At 36.5% G+C, this 25,469-nt stretch overlaps 2 protein-coding genes across 2 annotated transcripts in view; both read left to right on the plus strand.

Moving 5' to 3' along the window:
- The window catches only part of LOC134855641 (WD repeat-containing protein 35-like), a 49,432-nt gene that overhangs the window by 10,099 nt on the left and 13,864 nt on the right, over positions 1-25,469 (plus strand). The window contains exons 9-20 of the mRNA XM_063872202.1: positions 35-179; positions 4,056-4,208; positions 4,649-4,790; positions 5,707-5,845; positions 6,948-7,072; positions 8,601-8,649; positions 18,298-18,459; positions 18,767-18,894; positions 20,708-20,797; positions 21,060-21,263; positions 21,994-22,140; positions 25,172-25,367. Of these exons, the coding sequence (XP_063728272.1) occupies positions 35-179; positions 4,056-4,208; positions 4,649-4,790; positions 5,707-5,845; positions 6,948-7,072; positions 8,601-8,649; positions 18,298-18,459; positions 18,767-18,894; positions 20,708-20,797; positions 21,060-21,263; positions 21,994-22,140; positions 25,172-25,367 (1,680 nt within the window). The remainder of the gene's footprint in view (positions 1-34; positions 180-4,055; positions 4,209-4,648; positions 4,791-5,706; positions 5,846-6,947; positions 7,073-8,600; positions 8,650-18,297; positions 18,460-18,766; positions 18,895-20,707; positions 20,798-21,059; positions 21,264-21,993; positions 22,141-25,171; positions 25,368-25,469) is intronic.
- LOC134855642 (uncharacterized) lies at positions 8,833-12,110 on the plus strand. The gene is made up of 2 exons (XM_063872204.1): positions 8,833-9,314; positions 9,468-12,110. Exons 1-2 carry the CDS (start codon positions 8,955-8,957, stop codon positions 12,030-12,032), a joined length of 2,925 nt encoding a protein of 974 aa, XP_063728274.1. The 5' UTR covers positions 8,833-8,954; the 3' UTR covers positions 12,033-12,110.

The raw sequence follows: 25,469 nt of genomic DNA on the forward strand, positions 1-25,469 counted from the left end.
AAAGGTGACTGAAATGTCTGTTTTGTGTATTAAGTGGGGATACTGCAGCAGCACAGTAGTGTATGAGTTTGCGGATGAGTCAGGCTGCACCCAAGTGGCCTTCTGGGATGTGAAGAACATGGAGTTACACAAGAAGAAACTGCCCTCATCCACACCCCTCCTACTCATAGCTGCACAAGGTAAAGGTTTCATTCCCTATTTGAAAAAATAAAAAAGACTTAAAATGTAAATCTAAAATGCCATTAAAAGTTTAAAAGTGAGAACGCGCTTCAACTTATAATTGAGTAAGAGGAATACATATAGACAACGGTCACAAATCGTATTACAAGAAGAGACTGTTTAGTAAAGCTTCACTGAGATAGTGAGAACTTTTTTCTAGTCGACATTTAATGTAATTTATTACGCATGAGGTTAGCAGGCGTTATCAAATCGGAATATAGGATTTTTTGGGTTTACAACTAGTTTTACAAAATCAGTTAAATCACTTGCCGCTATGCTGCTGTCTATGCTGATATGCTGCTGACATGCTCAATTTTACGAATTCAAATTTAACTACTGGGTGCAATGTTTGTTACTGGGAACTTTTTCAGAATGATATTTATTTTATGTCGACATTCTGGATGTCGTTCCAATTTTTGTCGGTTTACTTATTGCCGCCTGTATTAAATTTTTTAATACCTTTCCTATGCAATGGTTCAGTGGTTTTTAATAATTTCAAATTAAATCTACCGTAACGCATCTGGTGTAGAAGTAACACAAGCTTGAGACGACAAAGGCCTTGGGTTTTAACCCGGGCGGGGCCTCTTTTTTAAACAAAAGTTTGTCTGTTTTTTTTCGGACTATCGTCCGTCTGTTTAGTTTTTTCAGCTTAGATCCCGTATTACAGACTATCTTTTTCTAGATTCAGCTTTTTTTGCTCTTGTTATAAGCAAGGGTACTGTATTGCAATCGGGTACTGGACATTTTTTTCCCGTAAATAACTTTGTTCACTGGACTTTTTTTTCATCTGGACTCATTTCCTAGAAGCCTCTTAGCAAAAATATTACCGCTACTTATATGTTTTACATATTTTGTGCTTGTTGGCATTTAAGATATCTGTTCTGCTCAAAATTTTCTTTTCATGTCCTTGGTAAAGTTAATCAACTCGATTTGTTAAAACTTCATTTCTTTTTTTTTAATTGTTTCTTTTTTTTGGCTTGAGAAGTTTTGGACTAATATATATCGGCTTAGTGGCCTCATATTGTGTCGCTCGACGAGCGAAATTGTTATTTGTGTGTGTTTTGAGGGTGAAGGGCACTTAATACATTTAAAGTAGTCGTAATTGTTTTGCGTTTTTTTAAAAATTTTTTTTGCTTTTTTTACCCTTTTTTGGTCCAATAGGTTTCGTCTGCTTTTTTATCGGCTTAGTGGCCCCATAGTGTTTTTTTTTGACGTGAGAAAAAAGTTTTTGCGTGCTTGTGCGTTGAGGGTGGAGAGCCTTAAAAAATTTTAATAATTTTTTTTTTTCAGTTTTTTAGGGTCCGCTTGGTTATCTTTCTTTAGATGCTAATTTTACATTTTATTATCTCGGCATGTTTTTTGTTTCAAAACTGGCCTGATTCATTTTGATAGATCTAGTTTCTTTGGTATTTTCGATTTTTTTTCGGCTTTCATGTTTTGTATCTCAAGTGGTGCGAAACACAGCTCAGCTTCGCCTGTGTGTCAATTTTTTCTTGAACTGAAGCGTGTGGATTTTCAGATGATCTTGTTTCCGATATTCTTGCTTGCTCGTTTCATGTTTCAGAAATAAAAGATGTAAAGCGAAACGTGAGAATAGTAAGAGTAATAAACGTAGTGAAGACTTATATAGGTCTTGCTGATTTTTTTTTTGTTCTTTTCAGGAAAAAATTTAAAATTATTGATGCACTGAGGTATAATGCACTTTTTGAGTTCATTTGAAGTTAATCTGCTGAAAATGACGTAAATAGCACTCTCCAAACACGAACGTGGAATTGGCTCGAAAAAACCTGAACAATTTCTAGTTTCGAAAGTGGAATTTTTTTCTAAGATTTCCCAGCGGAAAAAAAACTTCACCTATTGATTCAATTTTTTCAAGTTGGGTTCATGTTATGAAGAAAGCGCTCATCACAAATTTTTTCTAGAAATTCAAATAGCTTAAAGGGCATCTATTTTTTTCTTTGAAATTCGAAAGTTGAGATTTTTTCAAGAAAGTCAGTGTTTTTTTTTAATGTTTACTTTCGTTCATTACTCTTTTGCAATCTTCGGTTGGCTATATTTATTATTAAATCAGTTGATTGGGTAAAGTTTTTCTAAATGTCTTTGGAGCTGAATTTCAGGGTGACAAAAAAATCCAATTTTAGAACAAATTCTTTCAAAAAGTTGTATTATATTATACTATCTTTTATACTTAGCTTAGCCATATTAATGCTATTAACAAGCTACTGTTTTCTTCATTGTACTGTGGCTCATAGCTGCGCAAGGTTTGTTGAGCTGCTTAGATTCGATAATTTTAATCCAGATAAAATTCAGGAGATAGAAAAGAATCAATTCGAATTTTTTTTAAAGAGTATTGAACGTAGTGAAGACTCTTATATAGTTCTTCCTGATTTTTTGATTTTTCGCGGTTTGAATTCTGATTTCTTTTTAAGTTCAGTTCATTTCTATTCATAAAAGGAAGGCAAACTCAACTATCGAACAGCAAGTTTGTAAATGTCACGAAAAACGTGGTTGACTTCTAATTTTGAAAATGGAAATTAATAATCAGATTTCCCAGCGAAATAAAAGTTATACCTATTGATCCAGTTTTTTTTGCGGAACTTTTAACAACATAATTAATGTCGGCGTAATACCTGTTCCGTTATGCATGCTATTTTTGTAAGCATGACCTCTGAAAAATTAAGTGTCAATGAACGACACTTAATTAGGTCACGTGTTTTTTCGTTCTTCTTTCGGGATGTTTTGAACTTTGCTCACGCTCATTTTTGATTTTTCGCAGTTTGACTTTGAGATATAATTCAAATTCGTTTGCTAAAATGAAGGCAAAATTTGCTCTTTTAGTCTATTTTCGAGCGAGTAATCCGAGTGAGTTACGTTTTAAAAGGAAAGTGTTTTTAAAACCGCTTAAACTTAGACATACAAGTGAAAACAAGTTTTTGTAGCTTCAATTAGCGGTTCCTTATCAATAAAATTTTTGTTAATTAATCCGTCAAAAATTAGAAACGCGCCACTCACAATAAAGGACAAACTTGAAAAAATGTATTTATATATTTTATGAATGTTGTCGGAATTTTTTCGGCTAATTGCATAGCAAGCGGCTATCTGTGTTTTCATTGGATCTGTTTTATTACACAAGCAAAGCTTGTGTGATAGTATGAACTCTATTTTTTTCCAACCTAAGTCGCAAATATTGTTGCGACAAAATGTGTTCATTTTGATCAATAACCAGCTCTATAAAGTTCCGCCAATGCTAAGGTTATTAACACAGACTATTATATTACAAATAGCACTTTAGCTTTAAGGTATCATAGATCTGTAGCTTAGAGGTAGGGAAGGAGACCCGCTACAAAATAAGAGGGATCGAACCTGGGCAGGTTCGGATGTTTTTAATGAACTTTTTCGTATTCTAGTTAAAATGCGTCCGATCCATAAATTGAGGCACGTTAGTTGGTAATTTTTTTTTCAAATTGACTAGTACTGCTAATGCGTCATAATTGGCTTGCGTCACTTAGCAATTTTGTAGACTCATTATTGGCGTGCGTCAATTAAGAAATTTTGTGTACTCCAAAGTTTTACTCATTCAATTTTTCCCAGTAGCGTTTGGTCATATTTTTACTGGTGTATGCGAAGTGCAACTTCACCTCTGTAGAAAATTGTCAATTATATACGTTGAAAGGAAAGATCCTTATAGTGATGTAATTTGTTCTATGAAACCGCGAAGTAAAAATCAAGCCGTTTTTGGTGTCTTTCAGTTTATGAAGAGTCGATGAACGTTGTTCAGACTATTATATAGGTCCCGATGATTTTTTTTTCAAGTCTAACATCTAATTTGTTTGTAGGCGAGTACTGTTGCATGGCGTTGAAAGTGGAGACAGGAACAGGAGGCAGCAGTAGCGCCACCATCCACCATGACTCAGCCAGAAGAGACGAGTACCAACTGGTGCTCTATAACTCAATTGGCACTCCACTCGAACAGAAGACTATCTACTTTGGTAAGAAAAAACTGTTGACCGCATGCGCAATCTGAAATCTAAAAAAAGGCTTTTTTTCTTCAAAAAAGCTATTTTATTTAAAGCAACTAAAAGGATTTTTGTGGATTGTTTTTAAATTTGATTTTATCTCGTTTAATTTGATAGGGTTGGATTGCGTGATCTGGAATAAATAGAAAGCGGGATAATACAGTAGCAAGGTTTTTAGAGCAACAAAAATTGAAGAGCAAAAAAAGAGCAATAAAAATTCAGACTTCTTTTTTGTATTGACTTTTTGGTTTGTTTTTATCTCATTTTAATAGATAGATTTAGCTTACAGTCCACCAACTGGTCTCGAAACCCTTTTCTTTAAATTGGTAGGGCTAATGTTTTTTCTTGGTTTCTTTCTTTTGACTTAAGTTGATCAAATTTTCTTTGAGGTTTTGTTTTCATTGTTTCTTTAGAACCCACCCTCCTGTGTATGACTGGTAGTCTGGTGATCGCGGCTAACAAGGACGTGTTTTACGCGTGGCAGTTCACTGACCCGATTAAACTCATGTCTGCCGATGTGTCCCTACAAGCCAGCAAACACAACCTCAAGGAGTGGTAAGTCGTGTATAAAGTTCAGTAATTTTTTATGACAGAAAACAATTTTTTTTAAAGAGAAGGCCATGGTATCAGTGCTGCAAGAGCCAAATCAGTGCGAATCGTGATCTGGCAGTGCCAGCAAATGAATTTAGTGCCAGTTTTTTTCACAGTGCTTTACTAAATTGTTCAAAATCAAAAATCTAAACATGCTTACACAGTATGTTTTTTTTTCAGGTAGTATGAGCAGCTCAGAGAAAAAAAAAGTTGGGCCAATGAGTTGGACAATGAAAAAAAGGCTAATTTTTCAAAAAAAACTCTCAGTGCCTGGTATTTCACAATTTTTTTTGTTGTATCCGAGTTTCATATACAGGCCACGAAGACTAAGATTAAGATTAAAACCATTTATCCACAGGGGAAAGGACCAACACAAGAGCTGTACAGCTCATCACGGCGAACCGCTGTTGTGTCCCTGTTTAAGAACTACATGCAATTTTTTTTTTGGTTATTTTTCTGGACTGGGTAATGTTGCTTCACCCTCAAGCAACGAGCACGGATCATGGTGGGCCTCGAACTTCCGACCTTTCGATTGAGAGGGGGAGTCGTAAGCACTTCACCACCGCTTATTTTCATCAGTGCGAGTATCAGTGCAGTCAGTTCCTGCAATTTTTTATACAACTAGGATAAAAAAGATCCTGTTAAAGATCCTTGTTTTCCCGATATTTTTGAAGACGGTCTGTGTTTTTCAACCAATAAGTGGTCACCCTGTCAGAAGGACATCATCATGACAGTAGTCGAGATGAATAACTGTGGATATTTTGTCTTTTCTTGGAAGTTTATTTGACGATTTGTAGTTTTGCTCTGTTGTTTTTAACTCTGAGTTTAATCACAAATCAGATCTCATGCTTGAAATTTGAAAGGGATTTAATTTTTTTAGGTTGATCCACATTGACAACACGATGAGTGATACTAAACAATCGACCTCCTCAATTCAAAATGTGATGGTCACCTTTGACTCGTGGGCCAAAGCAGACAGAGAATCAATTGACCCAATCTGTGCTATTACTGCCTCACAGGTGTGGTTTTGAAACACATAGCGTTAGTTTTGATGAGTAGCTAAAGTATCCGCCTCCAAGTCGAATGGTTTGTGGTTCGAGACCCGCCATGATTGTCGCTGATTGCTTGCTAGGGTGACACAACATAACATAACATAGAAAAAATCGGCGAAAAAACATGTTTTCTTAATCAATGGAACAAGGATCGGTTCTCCGTCAAACGTTGAACATCTCACATATGTTGGTGAATTTTGTTGTAAATGAATCTGAATTAATTGTTCCTGCTTCCCTCGCTTCCTCTACAAAAGAGAAATGGTTGCCTTTTGAAACGTTATAATTTGAAGTACTTGTTCTTGATGTAATTTTGTGTTTGACGTAAAACTGAATCGAAATCAGATGCCTAGAGTTTCTCATAGAGACAAAATCTTGGTCACAATCTTTAGATTGAGTTTTAGCGGTAGCCATTTATATACTTTTTTCTGCAGCGTCGTTTGGCTGATGTACCCTGACAAACTACCCCGCCAAATCGGATATAAAGTGTCCAATCGAAAGAATGAGCGCTTGGTCGAAAGATTTAGGATTTGATCAGAAGATGCGCCAGGAAGTTTTTTCTGCATCGAGGAGTGCGCTTATTGTTCCCATTTTAGGTTAGGAATCTGCAATGGAGTTGGAACATATTTCGATACATTTTGAAAATTACATATTACTTTTAGCATCAGAACATTTTTTGAAATTTTATCCAACATATGCCTCCAGCTTTAGCTGGGCCCTTAATTTTAAGCTCGAGAGCGGAAGGAGATATCAGATCATTCCTGAATTTTTCCCGAAAAAAACTGATAAAACTAACAAAAAGTCAGGAATGATCCGATAGCATCCGTTTTTTCCTCTTTGTGACCAGTTTAGAGCTACTTTTTGGCCATTTCTCAGTTTTGTTTGCGAAGTGCAGCTTCCCCTCTGTGTTGGATCTCTTTAATTGTCCCGCCTATTGTAACAGTGGGAGATTCGTAACTAGATACAAAAATCACATATGCTAAACGTGAATTATTTCTTTATAGCGGTGGTAATTCTGTACTAGGTACTATAGGTGCATAGTCGAAGAGATTCTTTTAATTGGCTACTTTAGACTGTGCTGTTGGTTGCAAGAACATCCGGGACGATCAACTGTTACGCTCTGCCGAAGATGGTGTTCAACAACAAAATACAGACGGATATCAGAGCATACAACCTCTATATCAACTGCAATTCTTCGTAAGTATTAATACGAAGCAAAGTTATGTTGCAGTTGAAGAGTAAAGGAATTACAGATAATAGTTGAAATATAATTTTTGTAAGTTAACAGATTTGATAAAGAAAACGGGCGCTCGCATACATTTTTTGATATATCTTCAGTTCTTTATACAGTATTGGTTTCAATAACCCGGACAAAATTATTTTAAAAGAGAACTTGTACAGTCTTTCTCCAATTGCATTGACTTTCGATATCAAGTTATGAAAGCATAAGGTACTTTGTTTTGTCAGAATTAATATGATGCAATATTTTCGAAAAATTCGGGCCAAAATCTCTTACCCTTGGTAAGATTGGGCCCTTCTGTAAATTGTTCCCGGTTTAAATTGCCCAAAAGTTTTCTTGAATATTGTAAATTTTGGTTTATTGTTTAAATTAATCATCAATGTACGTAGTGAAGACGCTAATATAGGTCTTGAGCGTCAACTAATTTTAAGACAAAAAAAAATAATTTTTGCGGTTTGAATTATGATTTTTGGCAACTTCAGTTCAATTCCTTTTCTAAAAGGAAGACAAACTCCACTCCACTATCCAGCAGCAAAAGCTTTAAGGCCATGAAAAGTTCCGAAAGTTGATTTTGATTTTTATATTTCCCAACGGAACAAAAACATCCTATTGATCCCAATTAGCTCAAATTACTTTAAATTTATTGAAAACTGATCGTTGAAAGTTGAAAGATTCTTGAAAGCTTTGACGTGATAAGTTTGTTCTCGGTAATTTGAAATTTGAGAAGTAAGTCCATCTTTTTTAGTTTCCTTGAATAGAAATTTTTGCTGACTGTTGATTGTTCCTATGTCAGTATCTTTTCCAATATTAATTGAGCAAAGCCATTTCTGAATTCTCGAGTTGTTTGATTAGAGTTCGGGATGGAGATAGGCCTCTCGAGGATTCGATCACCTGACAAAGTACCCCTTGGTATTATTTTTCGAAATCTAGCCAGGCAATCAACCTGAATTTTGTCCTGAAGGTTTCAGATTTTGTGTACACTAAATTTTAGGTGTCAAGCCATTAAAGAACGAGTATTTTTTGGCTAAAACTATTCTAAAAAGCATGGATGGATTATTTTTAATGTTTCTTTCAAAAACTTGCCTGTGATGGCGCGAAAAATTTGTGTTTTTTCAACTTCGTGTTTTAGGGAAAATGAGAGAACAATTTAGTCGACGTGAAAGAAAGTAGTCGGTTTAAATTTTTGCTATTTCGTTTGCTCAAGAAAATCCTAGATCTCCGCTTGATTACGGTAAATTTCAACATTGTACTCGTGACCTTGAAAAAAGGCATTCTTTTTGATGTCTCAAGGTTTTTGAAGCGATAATAAAAATCAAGGAAATTCCGTGGCTCATATAACCAATAGTTACCAGGATTTCAATAATTGTCTTAAAATAATTCACTGCCGAGCATCTAAGTTAACGATAATTTCATTTTGAAACGAATCTGAATTTTTGTTTTTGTGTTGTTTGACTTGTAAAAAAACCGTTAATTGCACTGTTTCAGGCGTTGCTGTGTGCTGGACATTTCTGGCGTCTTGACAATGTGGGATATCGTAAGTTCTAACCTTGAGAATAACTCATTCATGACAAACTTTTATTTGCACGACCTCGTAGAAGGCAGTGCTGTCACCTTTTTTGGAGACATTTTTGTCCGGTACCTGTCTCAAACTGTGCTCTTTTCAAGGTCAACGATGTCGATTCAGACAATAACTAATTAATTTAATTAGTTTTCAAGTCTAAGAGGTCATCGGTTTCTATTTGTTCATTTGCAGCCTTGTGTTCGTAACGTGATTTTTCATCCTTTTGTTAAATTGACAGTTTGTTGATGAAGTGATAAGAAAATTTTTTGCTTTCGGTCATGTTTTTAGTCACTTATTATCGAATCTTAACCTTTTTATTATCAAGTTATACTGTCTTATTCTTACCAATTGTTAGTGCTTTTGAATGCCCCTCTTTCTGGGCTCAATTACCAAACAAGAATGTTTGCTATATCGTGTTATCATCATCATGGCCCGAAAGTTACGATACATCGCTAGGATATTGCCAGTCGTATTCGACATCCGTTCTCGTTGGGAGTTTACTGGATGTGGACGTTGATTTGAACTTCAATGATCTGGAACTGCCATTGGATGATTCAAATTACTGGCTCAGTGCGAGAAAGTTTCAGAAGAAATACCACAATCTGAAGTCAGGAAGTCTGGTCGACGAATCCAAAATAGTAAGTGCGAGGTTTTAAGCTATATGAAAAGTTCCACAAAGGAGATTACCTTAGGACATAAGTTGAATGATCGGAACATTACTTATTTGAAGAAGGATTAAATTCCTATAAAGGGGATTAGAGCTGAGTTTTGAGCAGAGTGTTTAATTTCAGGAACCAGGGCAAGGCAATTGTTTAATCCTCAATCACTTCGTCGAGGACAATAATCAAGAGTTCAAACTCTACCCGAGTGATTGTGGAAAATATCAACGTCCCTTCATCTGTGCTCTGTACAGTTCCGAAGACGTAATTAGTGATGAAGATAGGAATGACATCATCGGACCAATTGATGTTTTGAGGCATCGTGAAGTGAGTTTCAAGCGAAGTCAGAAGACTTGTACGGATCTAGAAGATGAATTGCAAGAATGCAACACTCTAACGGACGAAGATTGCTCTGAAGCAACGATTGGATGTGAAAGAACGTGTTGCGAAAAGCTGGGTTTGAACTGTAGGACTTCAATCGATTTGACATCTGTTGAAAAGTGTGAAAAAAAGAAAATCATGGGGTTGTGCAATGTCGTGCAAGACGAATGTGCGTTCACTTGTTGTGGAATTAGTGATGTTCCTGCAAAATTACAGATCGAAGAGTTGAACGAAATTGAAGACGATGATTACGAAATTGAAGACGATGATTATGGCGATGATACCAATGATGATATGGGCATTTGTGAGGATCTTGAAGACTTGGAACCTTCAATTGAATGTTTTCACCGGGCCTTTAAACGCCGGAATTGCAGGTCAGATTTCTGGACTGACGCTTGTGCGTTTTCGTGTTGTGTTGCGGAGGTCGACGATGACAATGAAGAGGACGATTTGAATTTTATTGGCGAGGTTAGAGCATTAAAAGAAAAAAGTTCTGATAAATCAACTTCAACTACAGAAAATGCGTGCTTAGAATTTGAAGATAAGGATTCCAATAAATGTGTGCGACAATATCTGAAAGACACCTCTAAATGCGATGACGAAGAGTTTAGTGAAAATTGTGCTTATACATGTTGTATCGTGGATCCGTCGCCATGCTTGGAACTTGAAGACGAGGCAGGGTATCATTTCTGTCACAAGAAGGTACTGAGCGACGAATGCCAGAAACCCGGGATCTATAGTAAGTGCCAATTTTCTTGTTGCGAGTACCACGGAGTCCAATCAAGTACGACTGAAGAGTCAGCAGCAACGACTACTGAGGTTACGGAAGAATCAGAAGAGACTACAACTGGGACATCAACCGAGGAGCCAGATTTCGAGCTGTGTGGAGAGTTTTCTGATGAAAACACAGCGGAAAGATGTACTCGACGTGTGAATAGAGGAAACTGCGAGGAGTCGCTGGAAGATGAGAATAAATGTCAGTACTCATGTTGTATGGAACTGTTCAAGACTTCCTCAACGTCGGCCTCCAGCTCCTCGGAGGCTCCAACCACTGCTCCGGATGACGGAGGATTGTCAGAATGTCAACACTTGTCGGACATTGGATCACCTTCAGGTGGTAACAGTGTCAGTTTCTGTGCCGCGGTGATTGATGAAGGTGGGTGCGACAAATTCGAGAAAAGGAAGTGCTGCGAGTTCACGTGTTGTGCCAATGATTACGTGCGCGATAAAGAATCGGGGGAGGGCAATGACCCGGAAAATGAAAAGTGTGACGAAGATGTTAATCCGGATACGAAATCATACCCCGAGTGCCTGGAAATGTACACACGCGGGTTATGCGATAGTGACGACTCTTTTGGTTGCGATACTACTTGTTGTTTATGGAGGGATAGTTTCAAGGGTTCAGAGTGTATGATGTTCGAAAATTTACTAAGTGCTGAAACATGCGCGCTTCAATGCCCCGGTTGCTTTGTAGATATCCTTGACTTCTTATCCATGTGTTCTATCTTCTGTGAAAGAAGATTCTGCTACACTTGTAAGGGACCCGACAGGTGGGACCCCAATGAGGATAATGAGTGTAGTACATTATCTAATGAAGACTCAAGCAGCGAATGCCTTGAACATCGATTAAACGAAGGTTGTGAACAAAAAGAGAATGATGGTTCCGGTTTTTACGACACAAAATGCAATCTGGAATGCTGCGTAAGGTACAGCGGAACAATTTCGACCAAACGAACAGTCAATTTAACCCAATTATTACTGAAGACGAAACAGGACAAGTCTGCAGATGAACTTTCGGAGTCAACTAGTCGACATATTCGAGATGTTGAACCTCGCTCGAAAGATGAATATCAAACGTTAAATGCAATAGTTGATGATAATAAACAGTCCGAGTCAAATCATGCCTCCAGTGAACCATGTTTTGACATGGAGAAGTTGCAGTTTGACCCCGACTGCGAATCTAGAAGAGCAAGAAGGTCACCGATTTACAATCATGCTGGTGGATTTATAGGAAAGTTTACCGAGCATAATTTAACGGATAGATATGGGTCTGAAAACAACATGGCAGTGGTGAATTCGAATGTTACTGTAGAGAGGAACCGCACAGATTCTACCTCGTTGAATGCCACCGAAGACCGAAATGCAAGTGAGCCTACTTTGAATGGCACTGAAGACCGAAACGCCAGTGAGCCTAAAACGTACAAGGTCGCACCTCGAGCGCAAAATCTCATGCAGGCCATGGGGACTGAGTTCCAGTTGGAACCCTCAATGTTTTTTATTTGCGTTTTAGTTGTGATCAAAATTTGCTTGTATTGAAATTGTAAACTTGTGACGCTACTTCAGTTAGATTCTGTAACGAATTAATTAACAAAGATATGAATTAACTAATTACTGCGCGAATCAAATTTTGAATAGAAGGCTACTGATAATTTATAATAAGTGATCTAGAACTACTTTTCTATTCACTGTTTTTCACTGTTTTCATTAAAATGATGGTATTAAACGCAACTAGTGCTGTGTCACTGGTTTTTTCCTAAATGCGGAAATTTGAAATAAATAGCAAAACGGTAGCCTACTTTTAGAGATCAAAGTAAAATAGATTTTTTCACGAAACCAGCTAGAAAAGAAACAAAACAGCGGAGATTCCAAGTTGCAATTGCTTCAATGTCGATGCCTGAATTCAAAATTCAGTTTACTGCAATATAATTGACGCAGAGAGAATTTGTAACCACAGCAGCCCTTTTTAAAGACTTCTGTTCCGACCTCCGTAACGGAATATTTCTGCCCGGGGTGCTCGTTTTGTTTTCTTCAGACAAATTTCCGACCTAACTAGCCATTTTTGATTCGAAATGTATTGTTGTCCTGAGCTTAAAGTTATTCCACCTGTGATCATCTTTTTGGTAAAGTTATGGGGGTTAAAATATTGACATTTTTGCCAATTTGAGACAATTAACGCGCGAATGTTTCACGCTCGTAACGCGTAAGCGGGGATTTAATCCGTCTTGTCCGTCTAATCCGAAATTGTCATTGTTCCAAATAAGTTGAAGGAAGATTATTTGCCCAATTGATATGTTGCTACGAGCGAAATTTATCACTTTGTATTTTATATGGCGTGTGGGTGGATGCTTTTTTAAGTATCTTACACATTTATTGTTTTCATGCTAATAATGCTCCATATACCTTCAGCAGGGCAGCCGGAATATTCTGGGATTTGCCCTGATACGAGCAGTCTTGTTTATTTGGAACAAGCAAAATCAATTTGTATAGATGACCCGATAATCTCATGTTCGTCTTTTTTGATAATTTGAATTTTGATAACTGAAACTAAGACTTAAAATCGCTGTTACACAAAACAGCTCTTATCAGAGCGGAGCTTGGATTCCCGTGAACATCGGCTAAATGCTACAAAATTTTCAATTAACTAACTTTTAATTGATTTCAATAAAGGAACTTATTTTTAATTGATATGGCATCAGGACGGATTCAGATCGCTGTGGTGATCAACTTAGCAATCGCCCTCACTATGGTATCTACTTGCGAATTTCCACCCCTACTAATAAAAGCAGTAATTAGCACTAGACCTATTTAAAGCTCGAATTTTGCTGCAATCTGCTTGGTCGAAAATGCGTTGTTTTAATCTACTTAACAATTGTTAAATAGATCCGGCTGTGACTCGACCACCCTCCCCCACCCTGGAACTCGACCCATTGCCAACCAATGTGTCGTTTTTGTTTGCAAGTTTTCAACCATACACCTATTGGAGCATACTTGTAATTAGCAAACCTATAGTTAAGTGATGCCAGGGTGTTACCAGGGGCTACAAATCTATTATCATAATTTGACTGCTCTTATCTTTATAGCTTACTAAATTTTGATGCTCTTTTGTGTGATTTTTTGTCTTCAAATTTTGCGAAAAAAAATATATTAATGGAAATTATCAACCCTCTGTGGTGGGAGTGATTTCAGGATAATCTCAGAAGTTGCTGATTTGACCTTCAAATATGACTTTTGAAATTGTTATGGTTTCTGAGATGTGACTTTTTCAATGAATTTTCAAGTTTTTTTTTCCAAACAATAAAAATACTTCACAAAATCAGAAATTTTTAAAGTTGTGGTGAATTGCCCTCCGCGTACTCTCTGGTGATGCTACTCTGGTACCCAATTATGACAGCTGAAATCCTGCTAGCATAATAGATATGGCGGTTTTTGTGATTTTTCATATTTTTTTCTCTTCACATTGGTGGGTTGATGTCAGGGTATCCTCATGGTTTGCAAACATAGCCTCTAAGTTTGCTTATGATTATGATATGGACGAAATAACCAGAATCTCTTTTAGGAAAATCATGATATTAGGAAAAACTATTCATTTTTGAACTTTTTTTAACAAAAAAAAAACAGTTAAATTCAATAATCTATGGAAGCTTCGTAGGTGCGAGTCATCTTCTTGTTTTGAATTAATACAGATTATGTATACCCTATCCTTTTGGTAGAATTGAATTGTTTTGTCATTACTCAAGCAACGCTTGTGTTATTGTTTTTGTCTTCTTTCCCGATGTCATTCGCGTGTTTCTGTGTTCAACTCATTTTTGTTCCGACCATTGAAAGTGAGGAGGAACTTTCGATTCGGGTGTGTTTTAGGTTTTTTTGTTTTCCACGTAAAATCAGCTACCACAAAAAATAATCGGACAGGGCTGAGTGATATATCATATTAATGCCCTTTCAGTCGTGATTCGAACCACATTAAAAAAAGGTTTCAAAAAGTTTTCCCAGCATCGAGAAAAATCGGTTTGATTTTTGCTTTTTTGCCTTAATTCCAGCGAATAAAGAGCGAAAAAAAGTAAACTAATTTGAAAAAAAAAATTTCTTAACCGTTGTTTGGTTGGAACATTGTGCTACTTGCAGTGACCGGCTATCCTTGTTGAGTTTTGGCTTCAGTATGCATGTTAAATCATTTGTCTATTTTGAGTCTATGAGTTATATCCGTTTAATTGAAAGACATTCAATGCTGCTTGTGTTTGAGGTATATTGAGGTGTTGTGACTGAGTGATTGTTGCTGGATCGGTTAAGGATCTAACTTTCAATCTGCATCTACCTGGTTTCTATTCCGCAGTCCACGATTCCCTCATTTTTTTGTACCTTGAAATCTTCATAGAGGTGTCCCTCGAAATTCACGCTAATTTCTTTTATGAGGTTTGAAGTTCGTTTTTTAAATGATTCACGTCAAATTCAATTGCCCAATGGAAGACAAGTTACGCTTTCCAATTGCAGATAGTTTTTAATTTTAGAAAGAACATAACATTTTCTTATAGGTTTCCCAGTAGAATGAGTTGAGTGATATATCATAAAACCTTTTCTGTCGTGATTCGAACGACATTAAAAAATTGCAAAAAGTTTTCCAGTGTTGAGAACTCATTTGAAATTTTTGGTTTATTTTGAGTCAATAAGGTGAGCGGGCAGGCTTATTTTGTTTTTCCTCAAAAAGGATTTACAGCAAAAAATAATCGTAATGGGTGGAGTGATATGTCATGTTAAAGCCCTTTCAGCCTTGATTCGAACGACGTTGAAGTTTTTCCAAAAGTTTTCCCAGTGTCGAGAAAAACCTGTTTGAAATTTATGAGTTTTAGCCTAACTTCGAGCAAATAAATCAAGTGAGCAGACTTATTATAGAAGGATAATAAAGGGTATTGCAATCGTGTACTTGAATTATCCCCGTAAATAACTTTATTCACAGAACGGTTTAGTTTAGAAATGGTAAATTTAGGTTCAGTTGATATTGAATTCAATTTTTTTCAGCGTCTTCCTCACACTTGGTCTGTAGGTTACGAATGCGCCTGGGACAGCCAAGGTCCTGGTTTCGAATCTGACTGGACCAGCTCTGATTATGTTTTGTCGGTTTAGTTGCCATATTGTAGAATTGTTTTTTTTCTAGTTTTTTCTCCATCATAATTGCTTTAAGTGTTTTCATTCGTATCTGCTGTTTGTAATTTTTTTAAACTTTGAATTCGTATATTTTTTTTGTTGTTGTTTTTCGCTGAGAAAAAAACTGTTCGTAAATTTTTTTGATTTTTTTCGGCTTTTTTTAATTTCCTTTTCTTGGACTCAATAGGTTTTGGCCTATAATATATCGGCATAGTGGCCTCATATTGTTTCATTTGACGTGCAAATGAAGTTTGTTGAGTGTTTCTGTTTTTGAGGGGTGCGGGGGACTCATTAACTTTTCCTAATCTTAAGTCTTATTGATTTTTTTCGACTTAAAGGAGTTATGACAAGGTTTTTCGGCTTGGTTACCACTGGGTACATTAACTTCCGATGGGTATTTCACATCCTTTTGTCTTGGCATGTTTTCGTTTTAAGCCTTACTCATTTCGATAGATCTAGTTTTTCTTCGATATTTTCGATTTTTTTCTTGTTTTGTTAGCTATGTTCAGCTGTATTTAAATAATCATTTTGATTACTGCATTCGTGTTTGGTTGAGAATAGGTGCTCCTTTTTGCTGATTGATTCTCAAGTTCACTTTCATTTGGAGATTAGTCGTGTTATCCAATTGCAAGTATGAACTGAATTTGAAAAACTATTTTTCCAAGAGTCAATGAATGAAGCGAAAAATTATTTAAATTGTGTTTTTCTTTCGTGGTTTTTTCTTCGGGAAACTGGTCTTTAAGAATGTTTACGCTGTATTTTGCTCTTCACGGGTTGAATTTTGATTTCTTTTCAATTTTAATTCAAAGTAAGTTAGTAGGTTCATTTCAATTCAATCAATCTAAATGGAAAGCATCCATTAAAAGAACTGTGCACTGTGGGAAATTTCTCTTAGTTTCAAAAGGGGAGTCATACGAATTTCTAGCGGAACCGGATTTTGAAAATTATATGCTGAATCTTGTTAGTGCTTTGGAGCAGCTCCCTAAAATCAGTTTGGCGGAACTAATAATTTTTTACCCTTTTTTAAAATAAAACTAGTTGATAAAACTAACCTAATTTGAGAATCAATGGATCAATAGCAGGGGCGAATCTCTAGGATTTTTTCGAACGGTTGGGTTGGTGGTTTTTCAAAAAAAATTCGAAAATTTTGTCGACTTTTTTTACCTTTAATAATTTTTTACCCTTTTTTAAATAAAAGGTAAAAAAAAAAGTCGACAAAATTTTCAAAATTTTTTGAACATCCACCAACCCCCCCGTTCAAAAAAAAATCCTAGAGAGATGCCCCTGCTATTGATCCATTGATTCTCAAATTAGGTTAGTTTTATCAAAAAAACGTGTGAAGCGTTAAAAAAATTTTGAAGATAATTTCAAAAGAGATCTTTAAAGAGAATTTTAAGAGAAGTTAAAAGAGCTCTGGGGTGATATATCTTTTCTTGAATCCCTGAATTTTTTTTTAATGTCGGTACCTTTTGTTCTCGTTGAGTTCATTGACACTTTTCCAACTGTTGTAAAGATTACGCAAATCCGGAGTTTTAAAGTTTCATTTCAATGTTAGTTGGAAACGTCAAGCATCAAGATTTAATAATAATAATAAGAGAGAGAGAGAGAGAGAGAGAGAAAGAGAGAGAGAGAGAGAGAGAGATATATATATATATATATATATATATATATAGATAGATAGATAGATAGATAGATAGATAGATAGATAGATAGATAGATAGATAGATAGATAGATACATACATTCGTTTACTTTAATGACCAATGTGTTTCCGATGCTAATATATTCGGTCTCACAAGCTCTTTTGATTACAATTTCGGTTTTCAGTTTAAATTTCGGTTTTCAGTGCATTTAGATCCAAATGGTGGGAATTAAGAATTCTTCGAGGGAAGTCACGCTTTTCTACAAACTACATAGAGCTGTACAGAATATATGTCACAAGAAAAAACGAGGCAATCTTCTGCATATTGAACTATTTTAGTTTGTCTAATTAGCGCATTTGAAATATCATTAAGATACAAATTGAATAGTAGAGGTCCGAGAACAGTACCTTGCTGTACTTCTTGTTTGAGTTCAATCCAGTCAGAAAATGTTTCTTCAACTTTTACACATTGTAACCTTTTTTCTATAAAACTTCTAATTAGCTTCAGTGAAAATAATGAAAAGTTTAGGGTTTTTAATTTACTCAATAAGATATCGTGGGTTATTGAATTGAAGGCCTTCAAAAGATCAAGTAGAACAGCAACGAACTATTTTATTATCTGCAATTTCCTTCTTGATTGATTCAGTAAAGTAGAGAACTGCATCTCTTGTCGAGAAAGCTTCTCTGAAACCGAATTGAGGAGGATTAAATCATTTGTATTGATTTAGATGCACAGTTATTCGTTCATGTAAAGTTTTCCCATAGATTTTCGAAAAAGCTGTTGTAATTGATACAGGTTGCCATCATAAAGTTAATCTATTTAATAAGTTAATCACAACAATTAGGCTAAACACAACATAATAACTTGATGCGGGTAATGGAAACAGTTTTTTCGATATCCTAATATCTCTAAACAAATAGCTATTTTTTTGAATTCACCTAGGGCCATTAACGATTTTAGAACCATATGTTTTTCATGTTTCTTTTTTTTTTTAGCTCAAACTCCACTTTGGGTTTTTAGGAAGCTACAAACGTGGACAAAGCTGGAAACGAGGTTATTGGCAAGCAGCTGGAGCTAGAGAGAAAGGATGTGTGGGATGTGTGTTGGAGCCGAGACGATCCACAATTGCTGGCTCTTATGGAGAAGACGAGGATGTACATTATTAGGGACAGCGAGCCAGAAGTAATCATTCATATAGATTAAGCAAATTGAAAATTCTCTACTGATGTGTTGTGAGGACTATGGGTTTCGTGAGGATTTCTGAGATACACGAAAGTGTTTAGACGAGGGGATTAGCAATTCATCGGAGAAAAAATTTCTTTGCTTGATTTTTCTTCATTATTTAAATCTTTTCAATTTTAATGGTATTTGAACCTGAGCAGATCAGCTGATCTCATTACCTACCTTTTCTAAGTGTTTTTTTAATAAATGATGTTAAAAGTTTTTTTTTCTGATATACTTCATTCGTAATCTTTTTCCTATGTTTAAGGAACCAGTCCAGTCTTCTGGCTACTTGTGTAGTTTCGACAACCTTCAGGTGCGAAGTGTGTTACTAGATGAGGTGTTGATGGCTCCCGAACAGTGCAGACGAGACAACATCATAGACAGAGAAGCCAGGTACAAATGAGACAAATCCTAGTTTTATGTACAGACGAAAATTGTAAATATTGTATATATATATATATATATATATATATATATATATATGTTAATAATAATATTGTATATTTATGTGAATTTAAGTTTGAATATACGACAAAATCAACTCGAAGTAAACCTAGTAAGATGTAGAAGAGGTAGTAAAATTAAGTAAGATGAGATTGGTTAGTTACAAACAGTAAAAAAACTTTAACTCACAGATTTTATAATAAAATTAGGCAGGTGCTGTCAAGGCTAGTACAACGCTCAAACATTTTGTTAATTTCAACTTTAACTATTGACCTTAATCAATAGGTCACGTATCAAACTGCGCGAGGTGAAAAAAATTATTCTTGATTGGAAATAAGTTTATATAAATTAAGTTTATATAAATTGGGCACATCATGGAAATTTTCAAAGTTTTACCAGCTTTCAAGTGTTTAAGTTCAAGTTTCTTTTTGAATGGGGTTCTCCTCATTTTTATAGCTGGCGACTTCTTTTTAGAGCAGTCTTCGATAGTTATCATTTCATTCTCTTCAATATTTTTAACAGAATATCCATATTGGTTCTCTGTAGAAGTCTGTTGATTTCTTGGCTCTTCCAGATGACCTGTTTGACATCCTTGATGATTGTGAACCACCTCGCTTTCGGCCTCTTGCCCTTTGTTTTGACTGTTAACTTGTTTTCCCGGGGTTGCCTTTGATGGGCCTGCTCTAATTGGTACTGGTGACTACGGTTTGAAATCGGCGGTGCGGGCGACAGATCAGCCAGTTGTGGCTGCTTCTATCTCTGGACTGCTAGATTTTCACTATCTTCAGCGGAGGTACTCACTCCCTCGGATCTGTCGATGGTAAGCCACTCGGCTCTGTCGATGGTAAGCCACTCGGCTCTGTCGATGGTAAGCCACTCGGCTCTGTCGATGACGTAGACATCTTAAAGACTGGTTTCTTGATTGGTGTACATAAACATGGCTGGTTTCTTCCTTTTTCTTTTACAAACTCAGCGGATATGTTGTTAGTCTGCCCGATACAGTCTTCCTCGGAGATGAACACATGTTCCGCTGCACCCTTTCTATGTTATCCTCCTCATCCGAACTCGATAGTATAAAGATCTCATTTTCGATTTTTGTCTCTGGTTGGCTTTGTTCCATATCCACTTTCTACAAACTTCTGGATTCTGTCGAGCGCTGTGAATGAGCCCATTGGAGTCTCTTTCTGTTCGAGAGATCATCAGCTCATTTTTTATCCTTTCTATCAATTGTACATTATTTGTACTTGCGTTCTCTACAATAAGACTTTCGCAATATAGAGCATCATGATGAAGCAATCAAACTAGGCAATGAGTCGAGAAATCAGTCACCAGTTTTTTTACTTTAATCAAAGTACGTTTAATTTTAGTAAATAATTGATTTTTTTTTTCGTTAAAAACAGGGTTTATGATTGTTTCATTGTCCTCAGTTTAATCTACAAGTGGGCAAATATGTGCCTCCTGATGATTCCAACAAACCAAATTTGATTCTTTGCCTTTTCTTACCACATATGAGAACTTAATAGGCTCATGCGTTTTACCTGAGTGAAATTTGACATGATGGCTAAATATTCATACCTACTTTTCACACACAAACGGGTAAATACTTGAAGATGACGTTTTTACGAAAAGGGTAGAAAACTAAAAAGTTTCCTCCCTAAATAAACAGTGGTTTTTTCATGAAAAAAGAGTATAGGAAAAGGAGAAGTGTATTGCTAAAGGGTGAGTCTTTACAAATGCGTGTGATATGAATTGAACTGGTTAGGTCTCTGCGTGACCTGAGGGAGATGGTGGGCAAGATATCTCTGGAAGACACAAAGCAGTACATACAGGACAACCCACACCCCAGGCTGTGGTGAGTTATCAACACAACATCTGTCAGAAAAGAAATATTCTTTTCTCTTAGTTCATTTCATTTTTTTTAAGTTTAATTCAGTTTCCAAAAACGTTTTTGATAATAATTACTGAAATTATTTTTCTTTTGCCAATAATTTTGATCCTACGGTCTACCTGTGCGATGAGAATGGGTGGTAAAGCATACATCATCATCATCATCATCTTTTGCTAAATTTTTCTAACTAGTTTTTCATTATTGGAAACAGTTAAATAATTTCTAGGAACCTGCTGGGCGAGAAAGCCCTGGAACAGCTGGAACTAGACGTGGCGGAGACAGCGATGGTGCAGTGTAAAGACTACCCAGGCATCCAGTTTGTGAAGAGAATCAAGCTGCTTCAGAATGACACTCTGAGGAAGGCGGAGGTGGAGGCCTATTTGAACAGATTCGACCAGGCTGATAAATTGTACTACGAGATGGACAGAAAGTTAGTAGACAACTACAGTCCTTTTTGCCCAATTTTTAAACTTCGGTCACGGTTGGAGGGGTTTCAGTGTTATGCGCCTCCTCAAGGTGGTACCGGATACAGCAAAATAGATGGAATCCCCCCCCCCCCCCCCCCCCACGGAAAAAAGGCCAAAAGTAGAACGGTGGAAGTAGGGCCGGGGGCTGAACAAATCTTTCAACCTTCCCTATAATTTAACCTCCCGTTTGACCTATCGAGGAGCTTGTGACCACTGTTTCTTTTGAAATTTTTGGCAATATTTATTACATGTAAGCCAGGTCATATTCATGAGAACGTACCACAGCAGATTTTAATTATAAATGATGCAATTCGATTTTACGATGATTTTTCTGAGCAATGTTCAATGTATTTTGTAATTGCCATCATGAAAGGTCTAAAGCATATATCAAAAATATTAAGCTGGTCTTTTTAAGTATTCTGTCGAAATGGTTGTAAAATATCGGAACGTGAAAAGAGATCTGAAAGTGCTCAAAATTTCAAGCATCTGATTTGTCAAAATCAATAAAACGTTGGCTCATTGGTTGAAAGTTTTCCACTCTGATTTTTGAATGTTTTCCTTCATTCGATCCAACCATTACGAGAACAGCCCCCTTGGTACCGTGTTCAGTTCCAATGACGCAATGCTTAAAATGTTTCTTTTAAAGTTGGTAGCATTAAGTTGAAAAGCAAGCTTCATGCAGTTTTGTTATAGGGATTTAGCAGTTGAGTTGCGGCAGAAGTTGGGTGACTGGGTGAGAGTGGTGCAGCTGCTCAAGGCCGGAAGTGACGGGGGAGACGACACGAGACTGGAGTACGCCTATAATGCCATTGGGGACTACTACGCCGACAGACAACACTGGTTAGAAAGAGAAATATATTCGCTTTTCATGCGTCTTCCCATTTTCTAACTCAATTGATGTATGAATGATTGAAGTGATTTTCTTAACATAGTAGTTATTGGTCCGATTTCCGAAAGAAGTGACAGAATATTTCTGCTCAGTGTTGTTCTGTTTTCTCCTGGCAAATTTCAACTTTTTTACTAGCGTTTTCGGCGGAATTTTTTTTTATCATAGGAAAGGTATTGTTGTCCTGAGCTGAAATTAAAACAGATACTTCACGTGTCAATTTGTTTTTCCAAGGGATAGAGCTTCAAAGATTGATAATATGGACAAATTGGGACAACTAACGCGTGATTTATTTTGCGCTATTAACGCGTAAATTGAGATTCAATCCGTCTTAGAAATCGTCCCAAATTGGTTGAAGCAGGCTATTTGTCATAAGTTTTTAAGGAGTAATGAACGTAGTGAAGACTCTTCTATAGGTCTTGCTGATTTTTTTTGTTTTTTTTTTCAGGAAAAGTCTCTAATAACTACAGATGTGCATTCATACATTTTGATGCATTTATAAATGCACTTAGGTAAATGTGTTCTTTTTAAGTTCAATTGAAGTTGATTGGCCGAATAATTTTTTACCTATTGATTCAGTTTTCTCTAGTTGGGTTCATGTTATCAAAAAAGCGCAAATCATAAATTCTTCTAGAAATTCAAAGAGCTTAAAGGGCATTTATTTTTTCTTTGAAGTTCGAAAGTTGAGATTTTTTCAAGAAAGTCAGTTCTTTCTGATATGAGCACTCTTGTTTCATGTGAGTTTCAATTGAGCAAGAACTTGTGAGTTCGTCTCAAAATTGCAGGGCCTTTAGTTGATTTTTTGAATTCGAGAAAAACAACCTTTTTTTGTCCGAGTTTTTGATTATATTCAATTTTTTCCAGCTCCCTTTCTTTTTGACGTATGACATAAATGGGAAGAAAATGATGAAGAATAATTCGATTATCCTGACAAGTACACTTATCATGTATAATCTTCTCGTCATATAAAATAATCTATCAGTTTGAGCCGACAAAGTCTACCCTGGATCGAAGCAAGCAAAAGTGTTACATGCATTTTTTTTCTGGCAAACTAAATTGAGCGTTAGTGTTTCTTGCAATTTCTTGAAATGCTTAATGTATACATACATTAAGTGGCCTTATGAGTTTCTATTTATTACATGCAAAATTTGTGTAGATGACCTCAGTTTGATATATTCCATACTATTACTTGCAAAATTGTGTCTATTTGTATTTGGTGCAACTTTTGCTGCATCGCATTCGGAAATTTGATCGGATATGTAGCTGCTTTAATTAGTGTTTCCCGGTTGTTTAAGCGTTTTTGCCCGAGAGGGCAGGGTGTGAGGCTCCGATTCTCGAGATCGCAGGATCGAAGCACATATATAGCAAAGTTTTACTAATTCGAGGCTTATCTATGTTTTATTTCACTTAATGAAGCTGATTTTCTGGTTTTCTCGCTAGTTTTGCGAAGCGCAGCTTCGCCTTTGTGTTAAAACTTAGTTTACTCTCGAAATGTTGCGAAAACTGAACGCTATCGATTCATACTGCAAGCCAAATCGCTGTGTGCTTCAGCTTCGATAATATCTAGTTATCTTTCAAGGAATGCGCAAATTTTGAAACTGCACGTTTATTCATGTTCTCCAGACTTGCAGGCAGTATTCTTTGTGTTTACGAGAATTAGCAGCCTAGTTGAAAACAGAATGAGACGATTTTGGAGATTTAAATACCAACAATATCCAGAAAGTTGCTTTTCTGGTTTTCTTATGGGAATTTTCTTTTCTTAAACAAAAATTGTGCAAGAAGTGGGCCCTATACGAAAACTTCTTGTGCAGAGGTCTTACACAAGAAGTTTTTGAAAGGCAGAAAAACTGAAGCCTATGAACAGTTGAAATTATGTCCCATCAGCATTTTTTTCGATATACGTTCCTCCTCAGTGCTCTCGTACTTAACGCTCGTAAAATTAAAATGGGGTTCAAAGTTGAGAGTTGGTTGTAGTCGTAAATAAGAACACCGTACTTGATATTATAGAAGGAGTATTTGAAAAGATCAGTGTCCATGCATCACAATGCCGTCCTAATTTTGATTTGGTTTTATGTATTTCGCTATGAAAAAGCAGATTGCCTTGTTGTTATGAACTATTTTACCAAAATATTTGCAAAGTGGTGTAAACTGAAAATTATAATCATCTTGACATAATTAGAGCCCCGGTCCAATGTTTCTCGATTCGAAATTTACTATAACGGACTTAAAGTTATTCAGTGGAGTTTATCGAGATTTAGCCAGTTATTTACTCTTTTAATATCATCAAAGAAAGTTTTTACAGATTTCGAGTTAGTAGTTCAAACCTAATTCTATAAGTACTCAAAAAACTCATGTGATTTATCAGTACCCGATTAATCTTCAAATCAGAAGAATCGAATGTCCCAAAATGTGTCTGTGTCAGCCAATCAGAGTTTAGTATTCTGAAATTGCGACGGAAATAAGCTTGAAAATTATTGCGTTTAATTTAGACAGTTTAAGGAACATGAACTGATTATCAATTGTAGCGGACTAGGTGCTTCTGTCATAAGAACCAGGGGCGGATTTAGGGGGGGGGGGCGGACGCCCCCCCCCCCCCCCCCTTCAGGGATTCGAAACCCTGCCGACCCAAAGGGTCCCCCCCTTTGGCCCTTTTTAAGAAATCCATTTTTGGCCGACCGACCCTAAAATTTTTCTAAAGGCGCCTTCGGCGCCAATATTTACTAATTTTGAGGGGGGAGCGCGCGCCGAAAAAACGCAATTTTTTTGGTCAAAATTTTCCAAAAAGTGCCTAAAAACGCCTTTTTTTGACTGTTTTTTCAAAAATTTGCTTGCGGCGCAGAAAATTTTGCCAAAATAGGGGCAAAACAGTGCTTTGGGAGAGCTCAAAAAATAAATTTGGTCGACCTAAAAAAATCCGCCCCCCCCCCCCTCGAGAAAATCCTAGATCCGCCCCTGATTAGAACAGCCCTTCCTTCCCATGTTTAGGTCCAAAGCAGTAGTGTACTACAGCCAAGGACGCAGCCAGGAGAAGCTAGCCCATTGCTACTACAGTCTGGAGGACTTCGAGGCACTGAGCAAGATGGCCTCCCACCTGTCTGAGAACCACCCCCTGTTGCCACAAATAGCAGAGATGTTTGTATCTGTCGGCATGTCACAGGAAGCAGTCGATGCATACAAAAAGGTAAAATTGAAGCTGAATAATCGGAAGTGAATTAAAAAGTGAAATGTTCAAAATTTTGAGAGTTTGAAGACGCGAAATTGTCTATAGAAATCCAAAAATGAA

Source organism: Symsagittifera roscoffensis, chromosome 10 (assembly GCF_963678635.1).
Source record: "Symsagittifera roscoffensis chromosome 10, txSymRosc1.1, whole genome shotgun sequence".
Taxonomy (NCBI): Eukaryota; Metazoa; Xenacoelomorpha; order Acoela; family Convolutidae; genus Symsagittifera; species Symsagittifera roscoffensis.